This window comes from Cucumis melo, chromosome 12 (assembly GCF_025177605.1).
Source record: "Cucumis melo cultivar AY chromosome 12, USDA_Cmelo_AY_1.0, whole genome shotgun sequence".
Classification (NCBI taxonomy): Eukaryota; Viridiplantae; Streptophyta; class Magnoliopsida; order Cucurbitales; family Cucurbitaceae; genus Cucumis; species Cucumis melo.
The window spans coordinates 23,945,117-23,960,755 of record NC_066868.1 but is presented as its reverse complement, the minus strand read 5'-3'; the positions used below and the strand labels follow the sequence as shown (position 1 = coordinate 23,960,755).

General features: G+C 35.0%; 2 protein-coding genes across 7 annotated transcripts; both read right to left on the bottom strand.

The window, feature by feature from the left end:
• Window positions 1-450: 450 nt before the first annotated feature.
• Window positions 451-3,763, bottom strand: LOC103489316 (lysine histidine transporter 1-like). Its single transcript, XM_051079895.1, has 6 exons — window positions 3,621-3,763; window positions 2,825-3,208; window positions 1,745-2,244; window positions 854-945; window positions 634-702; window positions 451-549 (listed from the first exon to the last, which is right to left on the bottom strand). The coding sequence occupies exons 1-6, from the start codon at window positions 3,671-3,673 to the stop codon at window positions 451-453; spliced, it is 1,197 nt and encodes a 398-aa protein (XP_050935852.1). The 5' UTR covers window positions 3,674-3,763.
• A 3,643-nt stretch (window positions 3,764-7,406) lies between these two features.
• On the bottom strand, window positions 7,407-15,526 carry LOC103486205 (wings apart-like protein 1). 6 transcript variants are annotated; one of them, XM_008444071.3, is made up of 13 exons: window positions 14,731-15,526; window positions 13,556-13,655; window positions 13,105-13,444; window positions 12,274-12,386; window positions 11,294-11,389; window positions 11,077-11,170; window positions 10,855-10,983; window positions 10,147-10,754; window positions 9,636-9,901; window positions 8,758-8,905; window positions 8,205-8,302; window positions 8,035-8,116; window positions 7,407-7,856 (listed from the first exon to the last, which is right to left on the bottom strand). In XM_008444071.3, exons 1-13 carry the CDS (start codon window positions 15,252-15,254, stop codon window positions 7,773-7,775), a joined length of 2,682 nt encoding a protein of 893 aa, XP_008442293.1. In that variant the 5' UTR covers window positions 15,255-15,526; the 3' UTR covers window positions 7,407-7,772. The 6 variants fall into 6 exon arrangements, with proteins under 6 accessions (XP_008442293.1, XP_008442299.1, XP_050935849.1 ...); XM_008444077.3 differs by having other exon boundaries at window positions 10,147-10,736; XM_051079892.1 differs by having other exon boundaries at window positions 10,873-10,983.
• Window positions 15,527-15,639: the final 113 nt, after the last annotated feature.

Here is a 15,639-nt window from a genome sequence, read left to right as displayed (position 1 = left end):
GTACTACTTATTTTGGGCCATTCTAGTTGAAAGCCCTACAAAAATAATAATAAATAAATAGGTTTTTTTTTTATATGGCCTGATTTCCTTGATGGACATAGTTGATAAGCATAAGGTGACATTTTTTATGTGCTTTGCAATCAAAAAGATGAATTTTGTGGGTTTCCATGATTTCACGTATCGTTTTACTCAAAAGGTATCATATCATTGAAAATAGTTGTCCTTTATTGTACTACTAATCATTGTCTCTCGTTTAATCTATGTGAAACTTTAATTTCAATTCCAACGCTACTTTAATGTTCCAATAGGGGCCAGCACCGTCAATAACAACAAGAAGGCAGTAAAAAAAGAAGAAATTAATGGAGAGAATCTGCCTAAAAAGCATTTACAACTCTGTTTGATTGGACTCGATCAAGCCCAAGAGTTAAGAGGTTTTAAGTTGAGATATGATCAAGAATAAAATTTGAATGTCTTGGCTTGAAGAATGATATTCCTTAATGCTCCAATAGGGGCCAGCACCATCAATAACACTCCAATAATTATGCATATCTGAAATTGGAATTTTACAAAATCATTAATTGATTTCTATAGGGTTAATTAAAATGAAATGGGGATTTGGTTATAAGCTCTTACCCAATTAATAAACCAAGAAAGGCCGTAACGTTTTGGCTTTTTGATGGCAAGCCACATAATGCAAGGCAGCTGCAAGTATGAAAACACACACACACACACAAATTACAAGGGATTGTATGTATATATTAGCAATGGCATCTAAAAGGAAATTAAATATACATACATACATATATACATATATAAATAAAGAATATAAAAGATTTACAATACAAAGGCTTACATAGTAAGTTGTGGGGGCAAATGCAAAGCCTCCAAAGAAACTTAGAAGTCCGCCGAAGAAGGGGAACGTCATAGCAATGAACATCGTGAGGGCTGCAATAACAATTAATAAAGTAATTCATTGTCAAACCCCCCCTCTTAGTTTACTAACACATGCTATATATAAATGTTAGTTAAGAGTTTTGACTATATGCTTACTATATGATTTGACAAACACCGAACACCGCAATTTAGCTGTGCAGACCAAGAAATTTTCTTTCCATTGAGAGAATCCAACATTTTCAATTCTAAGGTGGGAAAAAAGTTTGCACTTTTTTAAATAACTTCGATGTAATTTTAATATGTTTTCAGTTTTATTCTAGTATGACATTTTATGCAGGGGTAAGTTTTCTTTTTATGTATTAGATTTTGATTGGGATGAAGTTTTGCTATTAGGTTGTTTTAATTAATTTTTTATAATGAATCAAATTCAGTCTCTATGCTTATTTTCAAGACTAGCATTAACGTTTTTTGAATTGTGTGAGAACATTCGAGTGAGACTAATCATCTTATGTGTGGAATGTTAAAATCTTGGGACAAAGAACGATCTACGTCTAACTCAATCATTAGAGTTGAAATCATATTAATTGGGAGTTTTAGTAATTGGAAAAATTAGGGTTCTTATCCTGTAAGAACTTTCTGATTCCAATGGCTAGGGATTTCGTATCAAAATATATAAAAACATTAATTTTATGATACAACCACCTAGTTCTAAACATCACTAGGTTTATTGTAAAAAAATAAAAAGATTGCTTGACCAAAGAAAAAAAATACTTACGTGCATGTAGACTTCAATCCATTATTACTCAAATAGATATATCAATTTAAGAAAGAAGAGATGAATTGTGCGTACCGACGTAAGTAGTTCGTGTGACGAAACGAAGGCAACGAGAGGGCTGAAACTTCATTTGCTTAACCAAGAAAGACTCCAACATATCAAAAACAGGCATAGCAAAGATTTGGTAGCTACCAATAGCATGAATGACGACGAACAAGTTGGCAGCAATGATAAGCCAAACAGGTCTGTTGAGGGATATAAGAATATTGTCTTGAACAGAATCTCCAAAGACCAAGTAGCCGACGAAAGCAACGGGGAAGTAACAGAGCGCGACCACCAAATAAGCGACAACGACGCCCTTCCACATTGGCTTCTTAGACGGGCAGTCCGGTGTGGAAGGGATGGTGGCTTGAATCTCAAGCACCACGTTGTGGCCTGCAAATGCAAAGGCCACATCCCCCAAGGCTGATAAGAAGTTGAAGACGTTGCCTGCTGTGGTTGTCGCTCTGTGCCCGTAGCTAACATCTGGAACTACACCCTTGTGTGCTGATGCTACCCATGCTATTGTTGAATAACTGCAATTGTATAAATTCATAACATTATGCATTTGTATTTACATGCTGTCTTTTATTCATAAGTTTAAATACACTTTGGTTCTTGTGTACTTTAGTTTTTGTTTAGTTTGATGGTTGATTTTGATTTTTCTATCATCATTATTTTTGTTGATTTTGGTATCTCTAGCTAGTTTCAAAATGTTTAGGTTCTAGAAATATAGGGATTAAAATGAACTTTATATAATCAAAATCGTTAGTCTTTAAAATATTCGAAGTTAAAAAGTAACCCTAAACCTTAATGGTTTAGGCATTTTTTAAAGATGTGACAAAAAAAAAATAAGTATAGCTCACAACTCATGTTACATGCATTTTTATATTTCATTACTTTTAAAAAAATGTTCATAAGTGCATATGACATACTATATGATTGGACGATGGAGTTTAAGAAAATATGTACACACGTACATTGAAAGGGTGCAGTTCAAACTACACTTAACTCAACACAATTACTTATGATTTGATCATTTCAAGATCCATTCTGAGTATTTTTGTTTTTGTTTTTAAATGAATCAGAAATTCAAGAAGGGTGTTAATAAAGTACCTCAAGGACATGACAGCAGCAGCAAGAGAGACAAGAGTGATGGAGTTGAAGCTAGGGAGATGGGAAAGAAAGAAGTGAACAGAAGCAAAGATCATGATGAAGTAAGTAGTCTTGATGGGCTTGCAGTCATGGCAAGCCAAGTCATGGATCTTCTTCAAAGAGTTGCCACCAGTAATCATGTACACAATGTTCACACCAATTTCCACCATTAGCTGTTGTGGCACCACCACCCATAGACCCATCTTCTCCCCGAAAGCGTGCTGCCCTAACTCGTGGTACCTGTCGAACCTCTTCCCTGGTACCTCCTCGTGCATCTCCACCATTTGCCAGAGTGTGTACAACGTTATTATCCATGATAATACTATCACCGCCACTCCCGGTCCCCTGAGACCAAACACACAGTACAATAGATTAATTTAGTGAATATAAGACATAATATATCATTTGTTTCGAAGTAATTTATGATTAGAGAATTAGATATATTGAATGACGTAAGATTATATCACAAAATCAATCAGTAATAAGTATATAGTTATTAAAGCAAATTGCCCTTAAATTAAAGTAAAGTAAATGAAAAAAAAAAAATTAAACCCTCTAATAACTCGAGGGCCCAATTGTAATATGTATGGCTCAAATTTTATCATTAAGGGTATAAGTGCTTTTGCCCATTTGCCCTAAAAAAATCTTAAGTAAGAAAATCATTCCACGTAGGTTTACAGTGGTATGCACATATCAGTGCAGTCGAAGAATTAAGTAAAAGGAGGAAGAAAAAAAAAAGGCGGCTGGAGCTGGGTACCAGCCGAGCTGCGACATGGCGTAAGGGAGACCAAGAACTCCGGCGCCGACCATGGCGGTGACGTTATGAAAAGCAGAGTACCACCAGTTTCCTTTTCTGGATTGGGTGATCGGAAGCCAGTCGTTTAAATCAACTTTCTTGACCTGATCCGTCGTGGGTTTGATCTGCTGTCGATCTTCTCCATTGTTGTTGATCTCCATTATTGTAATGCCTTTGTCAATATGTGTCTGTTTCTCAGAATTTGAGTATTTGTTGAGCTCAGGATAATTCTGTTCGTGGAAAGATGGAGAAGTTGAAAGTGAAAGACTATTTATAAAAAGCGCTATAACCGAACGCCCTCTCTATTAGGAATAGATTTTCTACTTTTCTGATTTATTAATTACGAAACTAATTAAATTATCATTTTAAAGACTTTCTTTTCCATTTACTTTTTGTTGTATCCAATGAAAAATTGACACGTGTCAACTTTCATTTGTTTTAAATAAATAATTAGAAATATATATATCTTTTTTGTGGCCTAAAGTGTTATTCGTAATTTATTTTAGATTAAAATTTAATTGTTTGTTTCTATTTTGTTTAATTTTGTGTTTGTTAAAAAATTTTAAAATTTCAAATCTTTTAAATTTTTGTTAAAATTATTATGTTTAATTTTTATTATGCAACAACTTGAAGTTTTTAGAGTTTATAAATGATATTTGGTTTTTTATGTGAGAAATTTTATTAAATTATTACTATTAGACAAAATTGCCGCTCTCTTTAACTAAAATTTAGACAAAATTGTTACATTCATGGAGTTTAAGTATCAAAATAAAAAATATACTACAGGTATAGTCTTTTTTTTTTTTTTTTCGTTTTTTTCACTCTCATCTTCTTGGAGAAAGAGTGATAGAATAGTTCAGAGATCAATTATCAAATAATGTTAAAAAATTGAGTAATTTATTGACAGTGTTAGTTATATCCACGTATAAAATGATAAAGCATTTTAGTACTTAGTCATTTGGAGCATTAGATAATAGATTTAGGATAATTCAACACGATCATATAAAAATCGACATATAAAAATTGTTTGGAGAGCTAAAATGTAATCGTGATCTTCGAAAATAAATGAATGGAAAATAAAAATCAAAGCATAAGAATTGGATGATCATATTAAATATGATCTAAAGATAATGTAATCTATATTACAAATCGGATACAACTTATTGAAATTCAAATATAAGTTTTTTTATTAGGTTACAATCCTATCGGCCATCAAACAAATTTTTTGTTGGTGCTTTACCACAACTCCAAGAATCAAATAGAAACGTCAACGAACCTATGTGGATATCATAGATCAAATTCATCCCAAATTCATTACCATCAAGGAAGTGAAGCTTCAAATTAAATAAATTGAGCTTTTTTTTTTTTTGCACAATTCACCATTTTTCTTCTCTGCAGGGTCAACCGCCGTCGTTTTCCTTCATGGGATCTCTGAGATTTGGTACTCATTGCGCCACCAGATGGTTGGGGCTGCGGCGGCCGGCTATCGTGCAATTGCTCCCGATTTAAGAAGCTACGGCTTTTCAGAACCACACTCACATCCTCAGAACGCATCATTCGAAGACTTTGTTGAAGACATTGTTGGAATCCTGGATTTTCTTCATATTCCAACGGCTTTTTTGGTCGGAAAGGATTTTGGATCTTGAGTTGCTTACTTGTTTTCTCTCTCTTTTTTCCGGCGACGGTCGCCGGGATCGTGTCTCTTTGTGTCCCCTTCTTGCCTCCTAATCCGAAACAGTGCCGGGATCTTCCTGAGTGTTTCTACATTCTCCGGTGGTCGGTGGAAGGTATTGTCCGGCCGATTTTCTTCTTTTTCTCCCATAAATTCTCTATTAGAGTGGAAATCCTTGAATTTCTATTGAAATTCTAAAATCACAAACGAAAAAATAATTTAATTTTCAAAATTTATCTTGATTTTTTAAAATATAGTCGAAAATTAATAAGTTAGTGGTCAAATTAAGTTTAATTTTCAAGAACAAAAAATTAAAGATTAAAACTTTGGATTATAAAAATAAAGTAAAACGATCATAAAATTTCTAAAATAAAAACTAAAAATTGCAATCAAGAATCTATTAATAGATGTGGTTCTAAAAGTTTAGTCCCTGTTTGATTTTGTTTTTGTTTTTTTTCCTTTTCTTTTCTTGTTTCTAAATGAAACCTCTAAAATTAATTAAGTCTTACAAAACCATTATCTATACCAAATTCATGATTTTAAAAGCATTGATTCTTTTTCAAATGATTTTCCAGGAAAATGGAAGAGCTGAGGCAGACTTTGGGAGATATAATGTGAAGACTGTTCTGAGTAGAATATACACTATCTTCTCTAGAAGTGAAATACCCATTGCTAAGAAACATCGATCGAGAGATTATGGACACGGTTGATGAATAAACCCCTCGACCGCCATGGCCGACCGATGAAGATCTCTCCATCTATGCATTCTGGGTTTGAATCTGCCTTGCAAGTTCCTTACAGGTATGAAGTTTTCCTGATTCACCGTTAAAGATGAAATTTGGTTCAATTTTAGGAGAAAACATGAAGAGCTGGGCTTGAGCAATCCAAAGGTTGAAGCTCAAGTTTTGTTGATGATGGGTGGAAAAGATTATCTTATGAAAATTCCAGGGATTGGAGACTATATCAAGACTGAGAAAATGAGGGAATTTATGGCTGATTTGGAGGTTGTAGATTTGGCTGATGGAATTCATTTCATGCAAGAGCAATTCCCAAAACAAGTCAATCACCTTCTCATCACATTTCTTACTAAACATAATGACTAACACAGCGTAGTAATGATTCAAGTTCCCTTTTAAGGGATTCAACTATCAACTGTACCTCTTAAATTGGTTGATTGATCATTTCCTTTTAAATAAATCATCAATAATGTAATATTACTAACAATTGGATTTTTTTTTAGTATAACTGTAATAATACGAATAGGAGATCGAATCAATTTTGCCAATGACAATAAAGGGTAAACTCATTTTGAGTGGAATTGATTTATTAAGAAGCAAGCAAGGTTCAAAAAACCAATTACCCGATCAACCTAGATTATCCAACCCAAACCGGTTGGGTTAAATTTTGTGTTAGGTTGGATTAGAAAATTCAAGAAGAAGAAAAAAAGTTGAGTCGAATTGTTTAGTTGTGCAAGTGAGAGGTCGAGTTGACACGACTCAACTCGATTATGTATATAATATATATATAAATCTAAAAGTAAACCTTTTGAATAGAAATTATAAACTCACGATTTTAATTATATATACATACATACGCACGACTTCAATGACAATGTATTTATTTACATATTGAGAATATAAAAATTTATCTAAATTACGGTGAGATGACCCAAATTATTTAAATTGGGTTGCAACATCCTTTGTAACTTTAAGTTTGTACATAATTTTCCTCGGACACACCCCTAGGCCCAACTTATGTACACTTCTAGGCAATGGGGTGGGACTCAGGCATATTAATTAAGAATTTTGTATTTTTCTTTTCCACTTTTGAACTGAATACAGAAACAAAAAAAAAAATTACTTCTTTGTGGACGCAAAAATCATAAAATTTTGGAAGAGAAAATGGAAAGGAACCGAAGTCCTACGAACATTGATTGATGCAGTTTCAAAAATGGGAAAATTGGTGAATGAAATGTCAAAATTGTAGATTGTTGTTGAAGAAAGAGTTATACATTAAATTAGAGATTGAAAAACAAAAAGAAAAAATACATTGATACTGACGAAGGAAGACATGAGTTGTAAATTACAAACTCGAAAATGAATAATGATTTCATTCCACTATAGTTTTTCGTATACAAGCATCTTATCATAAGCTACAATGGTGGTGTTGAAGGAAAAGGAAGATAAAATGGAAGGAAGAAAGGCTACAAAAACAAAAACTCAAAATGGGTAGAAAAAGAACTCTGAAAATTTTATGAAAAAAGCCCCAACTGATGGGGAGACAGAAGAGAACAATGGTCAATCAGACAACAACATTAGCGATAAGCCCTATGGCTTCTTCTGTATGTTGAAGCTTCTCTATTTCTATGGTATCAATTAAGGAAGGATAAGCAATCCAACTAATGAAGGTGAAGAATTTACAGGGTTTTCATGCTTTAATTCTCAGGAACTTCTACATGATTCAATCACTTCAGTTACGGCTTTATGCGTCTCCGGAGAAATCATGTTCAACGTCAAATGAAATGCCTGGCCAAGAAGATAAAACAAATACTAGATTGAACAGATCGCCATCATAAAGTGGATGAACATCCAATCAGATAATCATCCCAAGAAAAATCAATACATTTCGAGAGAGATTTCAAGTTCTCATAAATCGGTTTTGAGTCGTGGTCATTAGGACTGAGAAGTCAAGATGAATACATACCACAAATCGCTCCAAAACTGGAACAAGAATTGCTAGGCTGTGATCTGGTAGACAATCGACAATGGCATCACGTATGCGCTGGCTGTGAAAACAAAGAACGAAAACCCCTTGAACAAACCCAGAAGAAAACTTGATTCGGTTATAGTATATAGGAAGAGAAAGACACTAACCTTTCAGTTGAAAGAAATGCTAGAAGTAGCGCTGAATAAGCTTCAACAATCATTTTTTCAGCTTCCTTTTCACCTTCCAGAAGAGCTACCTCTTCATTCTGCTCAATGCCACAAATGTATAGTTTGGTATGATATCATGTGTAAACTCCAAAACTATAACCTTAAAGTTTATCCTTTAATGAGATCACTGCAATACTTACCCTCAATAAATCCATCAAGTTCGATTTTCAGGTGGCAAGTTGGGTAAGTACAGATTTTATAAATACATACAAAATCATTTTGAAAGATTTTATTTGCCTTCTTTTCAAAGAGGCTAAACTGAATAGCAAGTATAACTTGGTGAAGAGAAGAAAATCCAAAGAGGCAATAAGTGAAATGAAATATATATTCAAATAATCTACCCGTGAGTAAAAATTAGTTTAGTTATTCCAGCTAAATATAAGAGCAGCAGTCTAATCCAACAAGTGTCTCGAGTTAGGTTAAAGTTTTCAGCTTTGAGCTTTGACACCCAGTTAACAAACAAAAAGAGAAGTGCTCGAATAATACTACTAACCCATGGCGCAGACTCCCCTTCTCCAACTCCGTCACTTGCTCCTTGATTGGCCAAAAAGATGGAACATAATAATGGAATTACGTTGCTATGAACTTTTTCTGGTCCATGCACACTAGGTGTCAAAACACTAGCGGAAGCAAGCCGTGATCTGCAATGGATATAGCATTTGGTTAAATACGGTTTAAAACTGCAATTTTAATTTATTCATCTATTTGAATAGCCATTAGATTTTTTTATGTTTGAAAATTCCATTGGTTTCACACAATGATCTGCATCTTTCATAAGGCAAGATTTGAATTTTTAGCCAAATTCAAAAACAAAAACTTAGTTTCTGAAAACTACTCTTTTTTTTTCTTGTTTATAGCAACTTGACTTGTATTTTGGAAAATACTCCTAAAAAAATATATTCAACCAAATGAATTTTGAAAAACCAAATAGTTGCATATGATATTTCAAGTAAATGTCCCTAAAAAGAATTTTGAAAAGGATTTCGGATATAATTAATTGATAAAAATAAAATAAGCCCCATAAGTATTTCCCATTTTGCATGGCATTCTAGCACATATAAAGATACCACCATACGACCTCGGAAGACAATATAGATTAGCGTTAAATTACCAAATGCATTAGCAAGCAATTAAATTCTTTTCCGTTCTGCTGATGCCTAAATGCAGGAACAATCAAGCAATTCAATACAAGTGCTTATGATGAGAGGAATCACAGTTGTCCTAGTTACATAGTAATGTAGGATCAATTTAAACATAAGACAAACAAAGTTAGAGAAAGTGGAAAAGTGATTGAGAACCCAATGAATTTTCCTGAAAACCTTATGTACCAAAACAGTAAACTGCTGCATTAAAAACTGAAGTAACACCGACCTGTTATGACCATCCTTCTCCACCAAGTTCACAAGCAGGCCCAAAATTGCAACAAGAAAATCAAGCTCTTGATCAGTTAGATGCTTTTCATTCTGAAACTCAAATTCGAGACTCAATGTATGCACTTTTAATCCATTTAAGGTGGATGAAGAAGAACAGAATGAAGGAAAATGGTTGGCAATCAGTGAACACATAGTTTCTAGTCCTCCACACGAAGCAATTTGTTGACAGCCAACATGATTATCATTGGTCAAGTTCATCAGAACCTGGAAACAGATGATAAGAGTGTGACGGGAAAAATTAACACAAAATAACTACAAAACATCATCCAAATCCTAGGAGTAGCAAAACTGTCATAGATTTAAAATTAAGGCGAATCATACTCCTCAAAGGACAAATCATAGCCCAGGCCCCATACGTGTTGTCAATATAAATTGGCTTCAAAAAACTAAATGAGAAAAAATGCGTAAGAATACTGAATAAAGATAGAGAGCAAATAATATTACTAAACCTTGATAGAAGTAAGAAGGCAGTCAGCTACTAGACCAAATCCCTCCTCCTCATTAAAGGATGTCAAGCTTGAAGTTTCGTTGAAGGGATGGCTTTCTTCACTGAGTGATTCTTTCTCTCTTGTTATCACCTTAGAATTACACCCATTCTCAAGATCTCTAAATTTGACCATCCCTTTCTTGGCTCGAGGTTTCTTCTCTTTCTGTGAAAGTACCTCCCACTTAGAGGGTTCAAAATCCCCTTCGTCAAAAGCAAAAGGATCTTGGTCCTCTGAAAAGCTAAGCTCACAACCAAAAGGATCAGGAAGATTAGTTTTCCCTGCGGCTTGATTATTCAATGTAGTCGCTCCATTATCAGTACTTCTTGATGTCACACTGGATGAACCAGATGTGGAGCATCTCTGTCTCATCTTGAAGAAACTGGTATTTGCCAACGAAGTGCTTGTAGTTCCAGATGCTGTTAGAGAATTGTCTAACCGAGCTGTGGCATTCCTCATGTTCTGGGATATAATGGAGCTCTTGTCAGACAAGGTACTCTTGGTGTTGCACCCTGTCTTCGAATTGCAGCTTGGTAGAATTACCTTTCTGTTTGCTGCAAATGTAAGAGAAACTACATGTAAAAGACAATGATGGAATATGAGATGCTGTGTCCAGAAAAGAAATCTTAACATATAAAATATTGTACTATGAGATATAAAAACAGCATGTACAAGTTGGAAAAACATTGCCTTCACCATCTGCCTCTGCAAACTCTTTGGAAGTATTGCAAGACCCATCAAGAAGATGAGCTGACTTCTCATTAATTAAACCGGCAGCAGAACTTTTGCGTAAATAGAGACCTACTCAAAAAAAATGGTGTCAATCAACATAACATGACTATGAAAAATAACATAGTGGATGAGATTAAAAAAAAAAACTGTGCTATTAGTTACCCGAAAGAATCTTGATGACACATAGCATGATTGCCGTGAAAGATTGTGTTGTTCCTTGACCATCCAATTTTCTTTTAATTCCAAGCAAATGACTCTGAATATTTTAAATTAGGGTTAAAAAATGAAAAGTAATCCTAAGAATTTTGTTCGTTAAATTTGATGTCATGGTAGAGGTGGGGGAAGAGGAGTGAGAAAGAGAGACCACTTTTCTGCATACCTGGTTTTCTTTACTAAGGAATGTGGCATTTTCCATTATCTTTAGGCACTTCAAAAGTAGCATCAGGCTCTGCAGAAAATTCTCATATCTTGCATCCTGTGTAGACAGTGAAATATATTTTTACACAATCCTGAAATAAAATGTGTCCAAAAGCCAATCTTCCTCGTATGCCACAAATTTTTTATTTAAAAGGATATTCAAGCAAATGAAAGAGAGACAAAGTCATCATATACCAAGAAATGTAGCTATTAATCATGTTTAAATTGAACAAAATAAAAACAGTTTTGTATCATCTGGTAGCATACTAGCACGTCTCTTTAAACCATGGGCCCAAAAAAAATGATATGGCCACAAACAATTCTCCTTTTTCTTCTATGATTTGCAGGAAAGCAGAAGAAAATCAAAGGCACTAAATTTGGAGTACAATTATGCAATCAATGATTTAAATGTTCGTTGATATTTGCAAAACAACAAAGAAAAATCTAATTCAATTACTGTGGCAATAGATACAGAAAGAAAGGAGAAAAAATTTGTAGATCACTATCATTCATAGACTCGGAACTAAGTTTTCTAAATGAAGCAAACTGATAATGAACCACCCCCCCCCCCCCCCCCCAAAAAAAAATAAATAAATAAATAAATAAATAAATAAGCCAACAATAAGGTATTCCTATTCATTCTCCGAGATCCCTCCCAGGACATCCCAGCAAAATAAATCAACCTAGTGCTAATGCTTTCCCATTTACATGATTATTCTTTTTTTTCTTTTTTACTCTTTTAAGCAAGAACTACAACAAACAAGAAAAGAAAAGGAAATTCCATGGGCCAAGTATACAAGTTACCCCCCACCCACCCCCACGAAAACAAAAGAAAAAAGAGAGAACATGGATACTCCCCATATCTCCCTCTCCACGTTGCTTGCTACTGCAGATCTATACAAAAACAATAATGAGATCCCAAAAAAACATACAGGCTCACACCTCCATATTGGAATGGCAATCCTTGGCAACCTCAAAGACAGCATCAAGTCCTCCTAGCTCTCGCAATTTTTCCTTGAAGTTGCCTCCAGTTTTCCTTATAGCACCAGATGTTTCTGAGAGGATTGTGGGAGATTCACAAGAATAAGCAATACAGAAGGACACTGAGTTGGCATGGTTCAGACATATGAACATGCAGCTAACATATGAAGTAAACAAAAGCCAAAAAGAAAGATAGTATGCTTGTCAAGCAAGAATGAACACGGACTATTTAAACCATCTTCAGTAACTTCACATTGCAAGAAAACATAACATTCAAGTTATAGATTTGAATCCCTCACTTTTTTGGAAAAATTTAAATTTTAGCTATCCAGAAAAAGCAAGCTGATTGAATAAAATTAGTTGTTAGGTCACATACTGAAACTGCGTGCATATTCTTTAATAAGCCAATCCCCTTGTCTCAACAAAAGAGAATAGACATGATGTTACTTGACAAAAATATTGGGGGGATAGAAAGATTTCTTAATAACAAAATGTTCAAAGTTAAACATCCAAAATAAACTCTTCAAATATTGGCAGGAGGGAATGCAAAAAGTATCTAAAGACTAAAAAACTGTTGAGCATATATCCACTCAAGCCCATTGATCAGGACTTGGGAGACTTCACATGCCCATATGTGGAGGCTTCATTCATCGTGGTTAATGAGTTCTTCACTTAACATCAACAAGGCTTGAAATTCCATGGATATGGGATCAATGATCCTTACATTAAAGGTAATGAAAAATGCATTAACTTTTAACGCGAGATAGATATGGGAATCAACATCAATATTACCTTCAAGAGAAATGGTAGTCAAGCAAGCTTTCTCTATAGTCAGTAATGCAATCCATTTTGGACACAATTCTGGTCTATCAGTCACGCCAATGCCTATGCTTCTTGATTTTATTTCCTTGCAACTTACAAGAATTTCTTCAACTTTTGAAAAAATTGCAGAAGAACTGGAGTCCAGTTTTTTTGTTGTACTTGGTAGGATATCGGAATCCGTTCGAAGAACTAAAAGTTTATGGCCAATTCTCGGTCCTTTCGCTTCAGCAGCCATAGAGAGGATTGGTTTCAACAATTTAATTAAAAAACTAACACAATTTGGTGATTCGAGAAGGTGATCGTCTTGACCCTGAGATTATGAAATGAAATATTTCTGAGAGCCTTATCATCATCATAAAGCAGACTGTGCTTGAGCGTGTTTAATACAAAAGAAGTGAGCATTATAAGGTAGATCACTTACATCACTCGTCAAAATGTAAAAAAGAGTTGCAGCAGCTAGATTGCTGGCTGAATCATCAAAGCTAAGACCTAAAACAGCATCAATTATAGTCCTTGCCATCCTAAAAGAATATATTTGAGTTCAGATACAAATTTGCAACATTTAGAACTAAAAATTGCAGGAACATAAATGATAAAATAAAGAAACCAATGCATTCTAAGTGGCAATCAGAAAAGCGACATGGGATGCAGAGTACTCAAGGTGCCTACTGGCCCTAAAATGGAGGTTGAAAGTCTTTACTGTCAAAAAATATAAAAACCAACATTAAATTCAGTTTGCATGCACACAATGTTCAAAAAACTATCAAGCTCTGAGTTAAGGCATCATTACGTCCTCGTGTTTTAATATCCTCAAATAAGCATCCCCCCACCCGCCCCCCACCCAAGCAACAAAAGAGAGAGAGAGAGAGAGAGAGACTGAGATTTGGAAGTTGACGGTATTTTTTTTGGGTCGTGGACCAATGACTCAGATGTTGTATTTATAATTTTACATACTACTATTTACAATACGTTTTTTACTGCTACTAATTGGAGTTCCTGTTTAAGTCATTTCTGTTTCCTTCTCTTATATACCTATCCATTGAAACTTTCAGAGAAAGGTCTGTTTCCTTTCCCAATATATGCGCGCATGCTACAACGGATAAATATGAAAAAAGGCACTAAATATTCGTTTTATAAATTCAACATTTTGAGTTGTATGCATAACCAGATGCAAGAATATGGTAGATTTCGAGCAGATTTCATGCCCAACGTAGTCACGAAAGTCAAAATGGACAAGAATGGTCCTAAGCAGATGTTAACCCGCAGCTTAAGAGAGAACTCCAGTAAAATTCAAATTTAAGGACGCATTAACCTTTTCAATTGTCATTGATAACGTCACAATTTTTAACTACAGACTTTTATAATTCTCCTTAAATCTAAAGAATTCGTGTCTTCTAAGAGACTACTATTTTTTTCCCCTCTTTGGGAGGGATAAGAAACAAGAAGAACTTCCAATATAATTATGGGAGGAAGAAAACCTTGCATTACTCAAACATTACAAAACAAATGAAGAACTTAGAATAATTTGCAGCCTTCCAGTCTTGTATCTTCAAGCATAACTATGAGTAACCAAAAAACAATCAAATTTTTACATACCCATGAGTCCGTAGAAGCCGCCGTTGCTGCGCAGTACTGCAAATAGATAGCAACGATATCAAACTAGCCCTTCTGATCCGAACTTGCTGACCATTCCTCAGTCCATCCAAAGCAAAATTCACCTCATCTACATGCTCCATCATCTCCCCAAACTCCTGAGCTTCCATCAAAGTCGATGTAGAGGAAATCGCGGGCTGAGAACACCTAAGCACCTCTAGTTCCTTTTTCTCAATCTTGATTTTCTTGGATTTCTTGTGACCCCCGTTAAGCGAATCGTCAAAAGAGGACCTTATAGGGTTTGCTGAAAACGAACCCTGAGAGGAATTCGTACCGTAGGGCTCAGAATCGAAAGTGGACCATCTAGTTGAGGAGTCCTGTGAAGAGAAAGCGATGCCAAATAGCGGGTCCTGAGAACTTTCCTGAGAAAGAGAGTCAGTAAAAGAATCGTGAATGGCGTCGGCAGAGGAGTCGGAGAAAGTCCTCGAGAGACCACGATTCCGGCGGCCGTACGTCCGGACGATCATCGCTGGATCCCAGACGACAATTGGCGAGCTGCTTAAGCTTATCTTCGAGCTCTGGAGCGTAACATTGGAAGAAGAAAAGGGATGAGCTTTGAGGGAAAGAGAAGATTTGAAATCGGGGGGAAATTGTCGGAGGGAGAAACAAATCCAACGGAGTTTGGTGGAAGTGAGAACAATCGAAGACTTGGTCTCGATAAAATCCTTTTATTAGGTGTGATTAAAGCCAATTTCTTTGGTTGAAGGCCTTCTCCGTTCAGGGTTTTGATTTTTGGATGGAAATAGGAAGATGTTTTCTTCTCCCGAATGGCGTGATGCGTTTAAGGCTAATATGGTCATTTTATGTTTTTGGTTTTGTATGTTTCTTTTTCTAATTAATCTAAATTAATTC